Source organism: Diceros bicornis, chromosome 3 (genome assembly GCF_020826845.1).
Source record: "Diceros bicornis minor isolate mBicDic1 chromosome 3, mDicBic1.mat.cur, whole genome shotgun sequence".
Taxonomy (NCBI): Eukaryota; Metazoa; Chordata; class Mammalia; order Perissodactyla; family Rhinocerotidae; genus Diceros; species Diceros bicornis.
Window position 1 is genome coordinate 86,010,198 of NC_080742.1, and position 17,742 is coordinate 86,027,939.

General features: G+C 41.0%; 1 protein-coding gene across 2 annotated transcripts in view; it reads right to left on the reverse strand.

The window, feature by feature from the left end:
- CREB3L2 (cAMP responsive element binding protein 3 like 2) overlaps positions 1–17,742 on the reverse strand; it is a 101,352-nt gene that overhangs the window by 29,029 nt on the left and 54,581 nt on the right. For both annotated transcript variants that reach the window (XM_058530956.1, XM_058530964.1), the window contains exon 2: positions 11,608–11,824. In XM_058530956.1, coding sequence (XP_058386939.1) covers positions 11,608–11,824 — 217 coding nt within the window. The remainder of the gene's footprint in view (positions 1–11,607; positions 11,825–17,742) is intronic.

The following is a 17,742-nucleotide window of genomic DNA, read 5'->3' on the forward strand; positions in this document are numbered from 1 at the left end:
CCTTCAAGGAAGACACGCTCAGGACAGATTCGAGGAAGGGTGGGAGAGACAGATCACAGACCACACTTTCTCCATACAGGATTGATATGTTGATGTCTCTGCTTTGTGAAGTCAACACTTACAGCCTATCCACATTGAGCAATATTTACCCCTGGCAGAGGCTGGAAGAGAGATAGTAGGATGAAATACAGCCTGGGTATAAGTTAAAATTAACAGGAAGGAGGCACCCCTGAGAAAAAGGTTGTGCGCAATTACCAGGAAATGGTGAGATAAGGCCAGATCCGTTGTCCATGCAGTTATTATTATGGTGATGAAACTTAACTCACAAGGCAAACAAAAGAAATGGCAAAAATAAATACAAAAAGTAAATAGAAAATGAAATCAGTTCTTCCAGTCTAGCTAAGCCTTTCTCAAAGCACACACATTCATAAAATAGGTCAAGATGGTTTATAGTCTTAAGGCTCAGTGTCCTACACCCCTATTTAGAAATTTTATACATACATAATCATTGCTGTATCAGAGATGGAGACTGAAGGGCAGACGATGATGCTTGAACTGTGAAACAAAACTTCCTCTCTCAAAGACAACAAACTCTCCCGGTGAGAAGCCGAGGAAGCTGCCCCTCCTCCCCTGAGCTTTTTCGAGGACAAACAACTGGTGTTGCCTTCACACTCCCACTGCAATTATTAGCTACAGTAATGGTTCACTAAGCACGTAGTGTGTGTGTTTAAATGTCTTTATAAAGTGAGGAGCATATCTTTGCTTTATTTTAGCAATTTATTACTCTATCTTGAAAGACGTTTTTTGAGTTAGAAAGACTTAAAGGCCATCGAGCTCAAATACATCATTTTATAGATGAGAAAACCGACACGCGGGTCTAGATCACACAGCAATTTAGTAGTAGAACCCAGATCTCTGCACTCCGGACCAGAATTCTTTCCAATAAGGAGACAATTTAACATGTGGATAAAGTTTTGTGCACAAATATACTCATTGTGGCACTGAAAATAATCAAAACATTAAAGAGCAAGGGAAAGGTTAATGAATTTTGGTGCGTCCATACAACGGGATATTTTGGCAGCCAGTAATGTTAACATGTATAAAGCCTTTTTAACAACAAGGTGAAGATTTATGATAGAATATGAAAGAAAAAACCTGGGTATAAATCTATATACTATTAACGAAGAAAGTGATAGAAATATGCCAAAATAGTACAACTATCTCAGAGGAATAATTCGGAACATGTGTGACTTTTTCTGTAAATTGTATACTATTTCTAAATTTCCTGTACTGGGAATATACTGTCCCTGGCTGATCACACGTGGACATGGCCTGCTTCTGCCTGCTCTACTTTATGTCTTACGATGGTAATTATTAGATAGAAGCCCCAGCAGCTCAAGGTGCTCTTTCAGAGTCCCTTGACTTAACAAGAGTCAATGAGTACCTTCATGTATGTAATAAAAGGCATTGTGGCTCCTGTTCTTCACTCCTCCCTCGATCCATGTCCTTTGCCATGTAATTTTGCAGTGCCCTCCTATGGTGGACTACCCCTACCCTCAGATTGGCCACGTGACTTGCTTTGGCCAACGGGATGTTAGCTTCCTAACACAAGTAGAGTCTTGAAATGTGCTTGCATGACTGGACTTACACACTTGTACTTTTGCCATCACATGAGAAGGATGTGCCAGGACAATCTACTGATCCCAGGAGAAGGATGACAGACACATAAAATAGAGTCACCCCCAAATGAGCCAGGCTAAGATCAGCCAACTCTCAACTGGCCTTACACATGAGTGAATCTAGCTGAAACCAGCAAAATCACTCAGCTGTCCCCCACCTGAATCAGTTAACCTCCAGCCAAGGCACATAAACTATAATAATAAACAATTGTTGTTAAAGCTAATAAGTTTTGGGGGTTTTTGTTATGCAGTAACATGGCTGGCTGATACAATGTAGCTGAATTTGTATACACAAGAAATTAAATCCATTACATCAGAATCTATTACAACAAAATAGCTGTACTTTGTTTCCATAATAATTCCTCTAAACCATCAATTGTGACCCATATCAAGAAATATTTATAGATTGACTGATTAGACCTACCAGTTAAATCATAAAATAAATGACTTAAGATGAAGAAAGTCAGCCAGTAAGAAGTTTGCTGAGAAGAACATTCCAGTGGCAGTTGAAATTAGAGAAAAGAGCTTTCATAGTAAACTACTGGGTGTTGGCTTGTACTCTGTCCCTCAATGGAAATAAATATCAAATCAGAGAAAACAAAATGACAAATGCAACCTATGAGGTAGGGGGTTAACAAAGGATAGAGTGAAAGGGAATGAGTAGAACATGTATTACGATTTTTCCACATGACATTATTTTTATAGTTTTATTTTAGTGACAGAAAGATCAGTAGAGCCACCACGACTTAGACCTGGAATTATCCTTAGATGTTTGAGTTACTGGCTACACTACAAAAACAAGAGTCAGTACACATTCTACACCCTCTAATTTCTAAAATTTGAAATTCAGATATTGAGTGAAAAAAATTTTTTCCTAAATTGTGTTTACATGCCTTTTAAGTTTCATTTCAGAAGGAAATAGTAGCGCGTACCATGGGGAGTAAGAACAACCGCCATATCATCTGATTTTATTTAAACAGCTTCCTGTCAAAGGTCAAACTCAGCTGGCACATTTCCTGAGTATCACCACTTAGCTATCAGCAAGGAAACAAAAACAAGCCACTGTCTCATGGTGATGAGCAAGTCCTTCACATCCAAGGACAAAATGGAGCAGCTATGAGCCATGGGGCCGGACACCAAGATTACCAAGATAGCAGGGTGGACAGAGGGGCTGAAAAAGACACAAAATTGAAGCCAACGTAGAGGCAACCAATGCAGATCCCCAATCACTTCCATGTACTGCACAAATAACTGCACTGAATAGATACTGATTCCTACAAACGGGGAAAAAAAACATTAAACTCTAAATTGGGAGTAGGCAGGATCTTTATAAACATGTTTTATATATATATATATATATATATATATATACAACATATACATACATACACAAATACATATGTAGATATAGTGTGTGCACATATTCTAAAAAGAGAATCATGTGGGGTCAATACCCTTTATATGATATACACATATATATATCCATTTGCTATGTATATAACATGTTTAAAGTGAAAAAGAAATTTTTGTAAATTAAATAAGTATGCCTCATCTATATTCCCCAGCATTTGGCAGCTGTGTTTGCCCTTTGAAACTTTTCAAAGGAGGTGGCAAATCTTGACCGGTTTTTGATGTAAAAATCTCTTAAAGGAAACATGCTAAGGCTGGGTTCTGGAGGCTGGAAGAGGGACAAGAATTCTGCTGAGTGTGTCAGAGTCATATTAAACTACAGCCCACCACACGTTCGAATGGAAGTTAGAGGCCTGTCTGCCCATGGTCTCTCCCTGAGTGTCTTAACTCTGAAATAACCTTCAACCGTGAGTGACACAAAGAGATGCTGATAACAGTAAAAACAGCAAACACTTAACTATGAGTGTTTACTGTGTGCTTAGTATTGTTTTAAGTCTTTACATATATTAATTAATTCAATCCTAGGAGGAACCATGTAAAGTATGCTCTACTATCACCCCCACTGTACAGACAAGGAAGCTAAGAGATGAAATAATGCACCCAAAGTTACACAGCTGGTACAGGGCTGACCTGGGATTCAGACTCAGGCAAACTAGCCCCACGGCCTGTGCTCTTGGCCACTCTAGCATATTGCTTTTCAAGAAATCAATGATTAAACAGATCTCTAGCCAAGAGTGATTATTCTTCAATTAATGTTATTTTGAGCCTACAATTAGCCACTACAAAAGGTGCAATATTCGTTCTTTCCATATTTCTCATCTCAGTTTATATAGATTTCTAACCCAACGTTTGAGAGGTGAAGAATCCAGTTTAAGACCAACCAATAATAGCTAAAACATTTTCAGTGCTCACCATGTGCCAGGCCCTGTTCCAAATGCTTCCATGCATTAGACAGGCCTTCGTGATCAACACGGTTGTTCTCAGATACCTCCCTCACTCCGTATTCTTTCTACGGTTGTGTATACAGAACCTCTTTGCCTTACTGCTCTCACTCATATTGTGACCAGAAATTACGTACTTAATTATGCAGTAATCTGCATGAGGCGATAATAATAATAGCTAAGATTTATTTAGCACTTACTAATTGCCAGGCACTGTTATAAATGCTTAATATGTATTAACTCATTTAATCCCTACAATGACAGTATGAAGTATTATTATTATTATTATTCCCATTTTAAAGTTGAGGAAAGTAAGACCCAACATCACATCATCAGTAAGTGGCAGAGCCCAGATTCAAATCCTGGCAATGTGACTCCAGAGATTAACCGCTATACTCTATCAGTGTTCTGCGCTTAGCATCAGGTCCTCCTGCAGGATACTGTGTTTAGAGAATGAATTAAATAAATATCTTGGAACAAATGATTGATTTCAAAAGATTTATGTAGTACATACACAAAAAATCCTCATGTACACTTTTTTCTTCATTGATATTAGGACCCTCACTCATGAATATTCAAAGTCATTTTAATGCTAGATAGATATCAACATTGCTTTCTTACACTATTCTAACACTGCAATGGCTAGGCAGACAAAGAAGTCATTATTTCACTTAAAAAGGGGGAAAAACATCATTATCCTTTTTACCTGTTATAAAAAGAAAATAAAAGATAATATCAAAAAAAGGTGATGAATAGCAAAAGAGCAAATACCACAAGCCCAGGTTTCAGACTCAGAGAGGACAACTGTTCCTCTGCTTGTCCAATGCAACCACATCAGGTTCTTTCTTGAGCCCACCCATGTCAGAGGCCCCAGTTACTCTCTGCAGGTGGATGGCAAATACGTCTTCCTTTTCTACCCCTGAATCTACTCCCTCTAAGGTGGCTTAGACTGATGTTCTTGTCAGTAGCTCAAACTAAATGTGATGAAGATACAGCTATTCATCACTTCTCTGTGACTTTCTTTCAGGTCCCACTTCCTGGGAACATTTCAACATCAAGATGTCTTCAACATTGCAAACAGAAAACCTAAGTCATCTATGACTCATCTCTACCCTTTACTCAGCATACTTGATCTTGTGCTAATCTTGCTCTGGGTTTCATCTAATCATTTCAAAATCCGTTTTTTCTTTGCCATGTGTGTTATACACCTTTCCATTTCTCCCTGTATTATTATATCCATGCACACCTTCCCTGCTCTGGCATCATCAGCCATGAGACATTATTTTCTTCTTCTAGTCTCCAAAAAACACCATCCCACTTTCCCTGTTTCCCACAAAACTCTGAGTCTTTGCCTTCCACCAGGCTGTCCCATTTCCCCCAAGCCACCTCATACCAGCAGCATATGTTCCTCTTTAGCTCACAGACTATTGTTTTCATTCCCACCTGTGGAAACAGCTCCTTAAATTTAGGGTATCCATACTAAGCCAGCCTACCCAGCCATTCCTTGCCCCTGCTGGCTCGAAAAGCCCAGCTAAGTCCATCAGAAGGAAGAGGATTATTTATTTTCCGGGCCCCACCCTCTACAGACCGGCAACAGCCACAGGTGTAGTCCTTTATTCCACCCAAAATAAAGGTGCCTTGACTTGCACATGGTGCAGATACTGTATCAGATCACTTCTGCATTAGTATATTTTATGCTGAGTCTATTGATACATTATATATTTTCTAACTTTTATCATCTTAGGAAGATGACTGAAATTAAAGAACAAAGCAAACGAATACCTAGCATGCCAATTTAATTACGAAAGAACATGACTAAAATAGAGTAACTCATGAATATACCTCCATGTGGGGAGGCGCAAGGCTTGGTCATTCAAATAGAAGCCTTTTAGTCCTCAATCAAAGCATAAAATATCCACAAATATTCCACTTGGATATTTCTGCTTATCTCTTTATAACCTTCTCAATTTTTTTTTTTTATACAAACAGAAAATCCTGCTTAGCATCTGGTTAACAGCCTTAATCATGGGGAGAAATGAATGAGCTGGATGTAGGATATCTTCGTGGTGGTTTTGATGGCTAAGCCCACACTCCTAGGACTGGCTCCTGTGGTTGCTGAACCACATGAAGTTCTTTAGCTCGAGTGTTTCAGAGAAGTCTACAGTCCAATTCAGCCCTGAAGACAGATGACTCCTATGTAATCTTAGAGGAGTATTTCTCAACCATTTTTGGTCACAGACTCTTTTGAAGATCTAAAAAAAGTTATAAATGCTCTCAGCAGAAAAACTGGCAAATGTTGATAGCCCAAAATTTTATATATAATTTTAGGAGTCTACAGTCCATTTGAGGTCCATGAAAGGATAACAGGATAAGAACACCTATATTTGCCCTATATAATTGGCCTAGACTTCAAGGAGGGAAGGGGAGGGAGAAGGGAGAGATAGCAGGGAGAGAACAAGGAAGGAAGAATGGAAAGAAAGAAAGGTTATGGTGGGAGAGAGAAGAGGGGAGGAAAGAGGGAGAAAAAGAAAGAGAAAAATCTTAATAAATTGGGAGACAGTCTCTACTCAAACTGTTTATCTTATCACTTTGTTTCAGGTTTAGAAGCAATTAGAGAAGAACTGCATTTAACCTAAGTAATATTGGACAAGAAGATCTGGATCATTGGCTTTCCCAGGTAGAATGAAATACTCACTATCCATCACTAGAAACAAGGACTCCTAGTTTTGCTCAAGCTGTTTTCACAATGCAACAGATAAAGAATATTAAATTTAATATGAACAGCAATTTTTAAATGCTGCCTGCTTATGTGTTGCCTAAAGAACCATCCTCCTCCTCCGTCACGGAAGGGATCTGCTTGACAGAGAACTCGGCTTGAGAGGCATCCCTGTGGACTGATCCTCCCTTAAGGGGGGTGCAAACTGGGGTTTAAACGAATAAAATAATTCTGTTCCCAAACATTTGCCCATCCATAGAACTCAGAAAAATAATTGAAACTAAGACCTAGACCTAGCTTTCCTGGGCAAGTTCCCCATCCATTCAAGCACACTGCCTAACTTTGACTTCACACATCCCAAATGGTTACTATCTGTGTTCGTTATTCCCTACTTATGAAAGTGCTTTTGCTGGCAAAGGAAGGTAGCTTTTGCTCAGAGAAAAAATAGTTCTTAATGAAAATAAACTGTGGATCAGAAACTCTTTGCAAAATATATCTGACCCGTTGTACCTGTTCTCGGCAAACGACTAGCACAGCCTATTGTGGCACAGGATCTATAAACAGAACGGGGCGCCAGTTGGGGGAACTGAATGGTGTGTGCTTTGTCCTAAAGATAAGAAAGCCTTCCTGGAAAAGATTGACTGATTATCTCTCCCACACTAAGCTATTAACATAGGTGGCAGCACCCATGGGTTCCTTTATGCTGCATTTATATTGATCAGAATTAAAAAACAAAGACAGAGTGTCATCACGGAAGAGAAAGGGACCCTGAACTTTTGGAAATCTGCTTATTTGCAATCATATCACTAGGAATCTTGTTTTAGAAGAATCAGTGTCCTAGCCCTCTGCCCTCTATCTGCTTCCTTCTAATCATTGTTATTGTTTCAACTCTACTCCACGCTTCAAGGCCCAAATAAAATTCTGCCGTATCTTCAATGCGTGTGCTCTCTCCGCTCTGAACTTCTACAGTTTCATTTCCTCTTGGGACATTGCTCATATTATGTCTGATAAGTACTGGGGTACATGGTATTTTCACTAGACTCTGGGCTACATCGTAGGCAGGATCTAATTTTTACTATTGTGTCCCAAAAGTATCTAGGATGGTGCCTGACACACAACAAATATATGTGGAATTGAAGAGAAAAGTGAGTCTGCCTAGATTGTTTAGGCATCTCTAATTTGCATATTCTACAACAGCAAGGCTGTGGAATGGCTGATTACTCCACAAATGCTAACTGTCTGAACACAATATATAAGTATTGCTACATTGTCATCACATACCTGCCATGGGGCCTTTGCACTTGCTGTTTCCTCTGCCTAGAAGCCTCTTCCTGAGACACCTAGTTCTTTCCCTTATCTCCTGCTGATCTTTGCTCAAATGTTACCTTCAAAGAAGGGTCTTCTCTGTCTACCCAATTCAAAATTTCAATTCCTCTCCTGCTATGGTTTGAATGTTTGTGTCCCCACCAAATTCATATATTGAAATCCTAATGCCCAATGCGATGGTATTGGGAGATGGGTCTTTGGGAGATGCTTAGATCATGAGGGTGGAGCCGTCATGAATGGGTTAGTGCTCTTATAAAAGAGACCCCACAGAGCTCCCTAGCCCCTTCTGCCACGTGAGGATACAAGAAGAAGTTTGCAACCAGAAGAGGGGCCTTACCCAACCATGCTGGCACCCTGATCTCAAACTTCCAGGCTCCAGAACTGTGAGAAATAAATTTCTGTTGTTAATAAGCCACCTAGGCTGTGGTACTGTGTTATTGCAGCCCAAATGGACTAAGACACACACACCCCATTTCAGCAACTCCCTATTCCTTTTCCTGATTTATTTTTCTGTATACCACTGATCACCATCTAATATACTATATATTTTACTTCTTTTTCTTATTTTACATCCCCCCCATATCATAGAATGAAGCAGAAATCTTTATGAATTGTGTTCAATCCTTTACCCTCCAGTGCTTAGAATAGTCCATGGTAAGTTAAGCACAAGGTAGGTACTCAATACATAACTATGGAATGAATTTTTTAAATGAATCATAAAGCATTTGTAAAACACCTACTTCTACTTAGCATTGTGCTTGATCCTGTATAAGAAAATTGCTATAGGCCAAGAAATACCAGCTGATCAAACACATGCACCCTAGTGTGTCCGCACAGTTAGGGTGAAAGCAATGCATGAGAGAGCAGAGCAGGTGTCTTTCCTGATGCCATCACCAAAGGTTAGGAACATGCTTCAGTCTTCCATACCTTCTCCCTTAACAACTCAAGAACCACTAAATGAATGAATGGCTACACTGTATGGCACTGATAACATGTGACAAAGGAGTTCAGACATGGAAGAAGTCACTTTACAGGCATCACTATGAGGAGAAGTGTGGTAGTCAGCTTTCTGAGACATCCCCCAGTGATCCTGTCTTGGCATTCACATCTTTGTACAGTCCTCTGTCACAATGAATCAGGACAGAATAACGTCCAGGGCTAGGTCAGAAAAGGCATCTCAGCTTCTGCTTTGGGCTCTAGGATCCCTCACTCTTTGGAAGGCAGCTGCCATGTTGTGGTGACACTCAAGCAGCCCCATGGAGAGGCCCACATGGAGAGGAACCAATTCGCCAGCATCAAGTTGCCAGCTATGTGAGGGAGGCACCTTGGAAGTAGATCTTCTAACCCTAGAAAAGCCTTCAGAGGACCGCAGCCTCAGCCAACATCTGATTTCAACCTCGTGAGAGATCCTGAACCATAACCACCTAAGTGAGCCACTCCTGAATTCCTTACCCACAGAAATCACAAGAGGTAATAAATGACTACTATTGTTTTAATCCATTAATTTGGAGAGATTTGTTACACACCAATAGATAACTAATTCAAGACGTATTGGAAATGACTTCCACAAAAGAAGTAGGACTTGAAATAGAGGCATCAAAAGAATTGTTGGAATAATATAGGCAAAGCAGTGAAGGGAGTATGGGGAAAAACCATGGACAAAGGCAAAAACAAATGTTATACAGAAACCATATCCACACAGAACCTCAGGATTGGAAGAAATCTTAAAAGTCATTTAGTCCAACCTTTTATCTAATGCTAGAGTCCACCCTTAAAATAATAAAACTAAGGTAAGGATGGCATGAATGCAGCTAAGGTGAAACCCAGAAGAAGGCTGACTTCCTATAGTTCTCCTCCACATAGTGATACAAATGAGGAGTATTTAGTCATAACAGAGACCATATTCCTGCGTTTGAACTGAGGCCATTCCTGGAAGTGATTTAATAAGAATTGAGGAAGAAGGAAGAGGGAGAGCAAGAGGAGGGGAGAAGAAAGAGGAAAAGGAGGACACACAGAAGAAACAGAAGCAGAAGAAGGAGGAAAAGAAGAACAACAACAATAACCACTCTATAGCAACAGAAGAAGAAAGAGGAGGAGAGGAGAGAAGGAAAAAAAATTGATTTATTGAAATGCTATGTGGTGGGCACTGTCCTAAGTTCTTTAAACACATCATGTCATTGTACCTTCACAACAATTCCACATCCTCAAAATATTTTAGTTCTGTTTCCTCCCCTCCTTCCCAGGAGACTTCACCTCATCCCATTCCCCTGATCTGAGCCAGAGAAAGTGGACAAACTACAGAAAAGAAGAATTAAGTCATCATGCACCTAGCCTCTTGTCAGGAAAAATCTGAGCATATAATTAAGGCTCCAGCAGGGTCCAGCAAAGAAAGAATCCACTCACAGATTTGGGGCATTCCCTTCACTGTGGATACAAGGCCAAATTTCCTGGGCTGCTGATCAGTACACCTCTATTCAAAGGAAGAATATATCTGAGATGAAAAAGAAAAAAACCTATAGCACTCTCTGTCCCAAGATATGATATTTTACTGGTCCCAGAGTTGGTTCTTTCAGAGGCCAGTAGTAGATCCGAGAACCCAAACTGGAAGAGAGATTTCCCCACAAAGCTAATGCCCTACTTGAAGAAGTAGATACAGGCATTTGCCTTTAACCAGGGGGAGGCAAGAAGGAATTGTTCTGTAGGCAGCCACTTCAAAAGATGCTGCCATATGTACAGTGGTGTAAGGATGCGGGGAGGACACCCAGGTCAAGCCAGAGGACATCAAGTTAGTGACCGTTCCCCACCATATCATCCTCCTGTGAGAAGAAGGCATATGCTGAATTAAGATTAGAGAAAACAGTTTTTAAAACTTACTCATGGTACTAAAATAGCTGGTTATACTTCTAGGAAAACAAAACATACAAAAATAAATTTAAAAGGTCTACATATCTTAGAAAGTTTGGAAGATATAGCACATACCAATTAAAGGCCTATAGAATAATAGTCAAAGAATCTTAACATCTCTAAGGCCAGGAAAACTAGACCTTTAACAAATACCATACTGATGTCATTGATGATGAGCATAAAAGGATCACCAACAAGAAAGTCTAGGAATGCTCACCAAGATCTCATACACACGGGGTCAATGGAACATGCTGAAAATGGGTTAAGAGGGTGCCCAAGAGGCTCCTACAGAGAAGAGTGGTCATAAAAATTATTTCTCATAAAAAATGACATGACCCCTTGAAATAATGGACTCACTTGAATTATCAACCAAATAGGCCAATCTGATTTGTAAAAGGATGCTTTGTTGCCCAATCCACAGGGTTAAAGGAAGCAATTACTAGTGAGTTCCCAGAGTACAGTCTCGAGTAGAGAAATGTGTCCTGTGCCTCGGCCCAAGCACAGGGCTTTACACACAGCAGGTATGTGGCTAAAGTGGGTGGCGACAACAATATAACACACATTCCACACCAACAAGGAGCTCAGAGTCCCAGGTGCCAGGTCCCAGGTATTTCCCCTGCTCTGAGCTTACCGTCATTGAAGCTGTCACTGGTGGTAACGTGGGTGAACGGTGACGGGGCCCGAGGCTCCTCGCACAGAGAGTAGCTGTGCTCGGCCTGGATGAGAGGCGCCGGGGACGTTGGGGATGGCTCCACCTCCATCGACACACTCTTCTCTGAGAGGAAAGGGTCATTCAGGAGCTGACCCAACACGTTCTGGGAAAACTCATCCAGAAGTTCTGAGAAGTGCTACAAAAAACAAAGGAGGAAGAACTCAGTTTCTCTGAACCATGATCTGATATTTACACACATATTCTAAGGCAAATATATCATCCACTGCTTTAAATGAAGTCACTAAGATACAGTGTCCAGTTATCTACGGCGGTGTAGCAAACCACCCCAAAGTTGAACGGCTTAAAACAACCACAATTTATTATTTCTCATCACTCCGTGGTTTGGCTGGGTGGATGAGCTGATTTCTTCTGGGTTCACTGATACAGCTGCAACGAGCTGGAAGGTTGGCTGGGGGCTGGGCTGGGCTGGGACAGCTGGATACTTGGGCTTTCTGCTCAAAGAGGTTTTATCAGGCTGGAATTCCTCACAGGATGGCAGAAATGTGAGGGAGAAAACCAAAATAGATTCCCCATCTTGACAAGAAGAACAGCAAAACAATTGCAGATGAGCGTGGACAGAGGCTAGCATGACTCACTAAGGGCCATCACTGAAACCATCTACCACATTTTGCATTGGGAATATTTTTAAATAAGCGGTCTTGTATTTCTATTGCATGAGAGTGCTATTTATAGCAAGGCGCCAAGTTCAAAGGCATCACAGGCCTCTTCTCTCTATTCTCCCCACTACCTGGGCTTTGTTCCTCTGCAGCTTTTCCTTAATCTCCTTAATTTCTTCTCATTCTCCATTTCCAACACCACAACTCCCTAGCCCCCATCATGCCATTAAGATGATACAGGGATGGTCTGTACATATATTCACAGGATTCCTACATCCCTTGTTCCTCTCAAGGATCTGCAGCCGCATCCATTCTCGCTCACTGATAGGAGGATATTCGTGGTATGAGGATCTGTAGAGCAGCTTTCTCAGCCTCAGCACTATTGACATTTTGAACCAGATAATTCTTTATTATAGGGGTGGAGTTGTTCTGTGCATAACAGAATGTTTAGCAGCATCCCCGGCCTCGACCCACTAATGCCAGAAGCGCTCTCCTAGCTTTGAAGACCAAAAATGTTTCCAGACACTGCCAAATGTCCCCAGGGGAAAAAAATCATCCTTGGTTTAGAAACACTGCTATAGAGTATATTAAAAATAATAATAAGAAAACTCAATTTAAAAGTCCATTTTGGCACCAGCTGTTAGAGCCACTTCTTCCTTCTTAACGTTCCCTGAGTCACAGCCCAACAGGTGTCATCCTGATTGATTCAACTTTAGGGACACTTCAGGTATAGAAAGGATTATGAAAGCAGATACAGCAATAAGAGATCTGATTGCAAATGCGGATACTTGGGGTAGGCAATGAAAACTCTTGGGATTCCCATGGATAACTAAGTGCTACCACTGAACTGATGTGTTAGTGAAGGCGTTATTAAAACAAATGCAGCTTGGGGAAGGGAAGGCAGGAGGTGACCCTAAGGTTAGAGCTCTAAGACTAGGCTAGTTGTCTGACAGAACCTCTCCACTAATAAAGGAGAGAAGCAGACAACAGAGAGGAGGGCCTTGTAGGCAAGGTCCTTAAAGCAGAGTTAGATTGGTGGGGCTGCATCTCATCAGGACAGAATGCAAGGAAGCCACAGGCCTTGGGCATGTCCTAATAGGCATCGGTTGTCTATGAGAACAAGATAGGGTGGTTGGGAGAGAGTTCTCTGCGTACAGACCCATTGAGAACTGAAAGGGCCTTAGGAGCATCTAAGGCAAGAATTCCCAAATGCCAACTGTCTGCATCACAATTACGGGGAGAGTTTCATTTTAGTCGTTTTATAATGAGATATTTCAAGCATTCGGAAAAATTATAGAGAATAGTACCACGAATAGTTACGTACTCATTCCTTTGGGAAAAAAATCTTATTTTCCCATGTTTGCAGTTGCAACATTTTTTTCTTTATTCTTTCTTTCTTTATTAAGAAATAAAACATGAAGGGAGTGTTAAAACTCCCATCCATTCCTCTTCTTTCCTCTCAAAATTAACTACTACCCTGAACCTGGCATTCATCACTTCCATTCAGGTCTTCACACTGTTACTACACATGTATGTTTCCATTACATACATATGAATTTATTAAACTTTAAATAAATAGAAACATATGTCACACATCCTTCTGCAACTTTATTCTCTCAAAATTTTTTTTTCATTATTCATGTTTATCCATGTAGCTGTATTTCATTCATTTAAACTTCTGAATTGTATTCCATTGTATTTATCCATTTCCTCTCGAGGGACATTTAAAGATTTTTTTATTATATGTATATGTACTAAACATTCTTGAACAGGAAGGGAAGTTTTTAAAACATACAAATCCTATGACTCAGCTTCAGAGATTTTGACTTAGAACGCGTCAAAGGCATCCATATTAAAACCACCATCACCACCTGTGATTCTAATGCTCACTTCAGTTTTTCAACCACTGAAAGTTGACCCATTTCCACTCATCATCCCTCTCCCTACACCACTTTACAATTAAGTCCCTAGAAGTTTACAAAGTCCCTAGACATTCAGATATGTTCAAGGTCAGACAAAGATTCATGGACTATGTGCTAAATTTTAAATTGGCACTGGAGATAGAAAACAATAAATAAGAAGATAGAAAAAGCCCATACTTTCCTTGAGCTTCCATTTAGGCCAGTGCTTCTCAAATTTCTATGTGCATATGAATCACCTGAGGCTCTTGAGACATAGATTCCGATTCACAAGTCTAGGCGGGCCCAAGATTCTGTATTTCTAATCAGCTCCCAGGGAATGCTGCTAGTCCATGGACCACACTTTGCGTAGCAAGGAGCAGAACAGCTGCAAGGCTAAGATTAGAACCCAGGTCTCCTGACTACACAATAACCTGAAGTCAGGGTCTGATTCCCTAAGTGGTTCCCAAAGACAAATTTACTGGTTGCCTGATGGTGAATATGCTGCAAGCGTCTGACGGAGTTCCTTTCAAGACCAAAATTGAGGTAAGAAAAAGAAAAATAAACAACACAGAATGTACAATGCAAAAGCAAAAGCTGAACTCAGAGACCCACATTTCCAAGCTACAATTCTGTCCCTTGAACTACAATGTCAACTCTGGCCAGCTGTGCTGGCCCTGCTAAGCCTCTGGGAATCCTGTTGTATTGTGAAGCAAGGCTCTTCTGGATTGCTGTGCTTTCCCATGGACGTTGCCAGGTTGGGCTACTCTGCTGACACTATGTGGTCTTTCTCCTGAGCAGCACTAATGAGTGTTTTCATGAACATCCCCTGGCTAACCAATAATAAACCTTCTCAAACTCTGCTAACTGTCCCTGAACTCCCCCTACTTTGGATTTTGTAGTAACTATCACGTTACCAAACCATTGAGTCCTAAATGATAGGGAGTCCTGAAGTCCTTTTTCCCTCTGGAAAAAGATGCTCCTCAGAAGAAGGGACCGACTGTGCCTAACCACCACCCACACCTAGGAACATAGCAAAGTGATGAGCACTGAGTAGGTCTGGGGAGGCACTTGTGATTGAAAAGAAACGCCCAACTTGTCCCAACCAGACACTGTGACTCAGCCCAGCAAATTAGCTCCAGCTGTGTCTCCTTGGCAGCTGTGGGCTCCCGGGCTCAGCAGACAGGTCAACATCCCACTACTGGTGCAAGGACCAGGCCAGAATCTGCCCACCATTAACATCAGCCAGTGAGAGAGGGGCATACGGTCTTGGAGGCCAACAACCAGAGAAAGGAGCAAAGTGAGCCTCAAAAAGGGAGCCTTTTTGGATCCTGCACACACGTTAGCAAAGGACTACTCATGTGAACCCAAAGGTTATTCAATTTTAGTTGAATTCTTTCAAAGACATGGCATAACAGCACTTTACCATTCTGCCTAATAGTTTAGTCAAGCTTTATGGATTTACAAAGTACTTTCATAACTTTCCCTTCAATCAGTGCTCGCAACAATCCTGGGAAGACGGCTTTAAACCTACTGTCCAAGATCTCAGTCACCTACTGTTTGAACTAGCCTTCAACTAGGGTCCTCTTATTTCAAACTGACTGAACTCTTCCCACATTGTTTCTCCCAGGAAAGAGGTGTTTAAGCTTCACAGTCCAACTGCAGGGAGAAGTTCTAACAAGTATAAAAACATGATGCCAATGCTGACGATTGATGATGATGTTGATAGGGTCAGGTGCTGGGCTCATCTGATGGACGAAGGACTTGACATAGTAAACTTTCAGAAAATGAGCGAGGCGCTTTCCTATAAGGTAGACATATCCCCATTTATAGATGAGAAAACTGGGGCTCGGGGCAGTTAGGTACATTGCCCAGGGTCCAGGTTGCACAACTGACAAAAAGTAGAATTGAGATTCCATCCCAAGGCTAGCCAGTTTCAAAGCCCATGCACTCTCTACTACAGCATGCTGCCTCATTTAAGTCAGCCTCTAAAGGTGACACGTAGTGGAGACTGGAATAAAAAAAATGACTCCTTGACAGCCCATCTACTCGTCCATTATGAACACGTAGTCTTCCACATTCAAAGTGTAGAAACAGGCCAGGGAGTAGTTGGATGGAAAGGCTCCTGGTGTCACTGCTGTAGGACATCAGCAGTAAGGATAGAGATATTTAGTTGCCCTTAGTGCATAGCTCTGCCAAAGAGTTCAAAGTAACATCACAGAATCTCTGGGTTGGAACTAACCACTTGACTGGGTCAAACCCCTGCCTCGTGACATGAATGTTCCTCACCCACCTCAGTAAACATGCTTGGTAACTTCCTTTAAGAATCTGTGTCAAGCTCTTGTCTCCCCGTTACCTAAAGACCCAGCATTTAGTATCCTCCAACCTGACCACAACCATCCTATCAAGTCTTGTCTCCCTTTATTCTGATACACGATGCTTTCATTCCAACCCTAAGAGTCTCCATATGACATTGTGGTAATGTAGCTTTGGAGCCAGACAACTCTGAATTTGAATCCTGGCTCCTAGCTGAGCATGCCTGAGCAAGATCCTTCAGTTCTCTAAATTTCAGTTTGTTCCCCCTGTAAAGTGAGGGTAACAACAGTACCAGCTTCCTACTGGCAGGATTAAATTAAATAATGCATGTAATGCACCTATGCATTAATGCATGTAATGCACCTGTAATGATCAATTTTTTAAAAAAACAAAACACTATCAAAATTAAAACAATAAAATGTTGGCATTTTCCACTCGCACACTGGCTTCTCACACAGTTCTTCCTAGAACATCCTTTCATTTTCCTGTCTATCCATCAGGAAATTACCTAAGACAGAACAAATCTGTTTCCTTTACAGCCATCCTAGACAGACACAGCTTGAACTGATCTCTCACTTCCCCAACCAACTACAGCCCTTCAAATAAGTAGCTCTTAATTTCACTCATTTTTACTTTTCTTTGATGTTCCTTTCATTGCCATCTTACTTAAATCTTTTATCATTAGGCCTTATAAAGTCTATAACCCAGATGTAAACATTTTTACCCACCCCCCTCTGAGCCAACCACAGACCATACATCATATGCACTCAAAAACTATCTCTGGTTTCCATCTATTATCATTCTACAAGATCCTGGCCAAACAGTAAACAAATCCGAACTAGAGCCCAGGCCTCCCAACAATTATAAACAAGTGCTATCAAATGTTTAAAACATGTATCCAAATACACAAATCAGATAAATTAGGAGAAATTGTTAACTTTACATAAATTACTTCCTTTATAAAAAATTACCACGGCTCTGAAGCATTGACACTTGTGTTTGCAGGTCATTAACTGGTTGTCAAAGCAGCTTCCAAGGAAAGAGTGGTTTATGATCTGGGCTGCCTCCTGCTGCTAACAATTGCCCCAAGATCTGAGGTCGGGGGGTGACGAAGGGGGAATAAAGTAGGAGGAAAATGAAGGATTCATAATTCTTGAGCTCAAACAACTGGTTGCATAAAGCTACTAAGCTGTCTTCCTTGCACTGCTCACCACTGAGGCTCA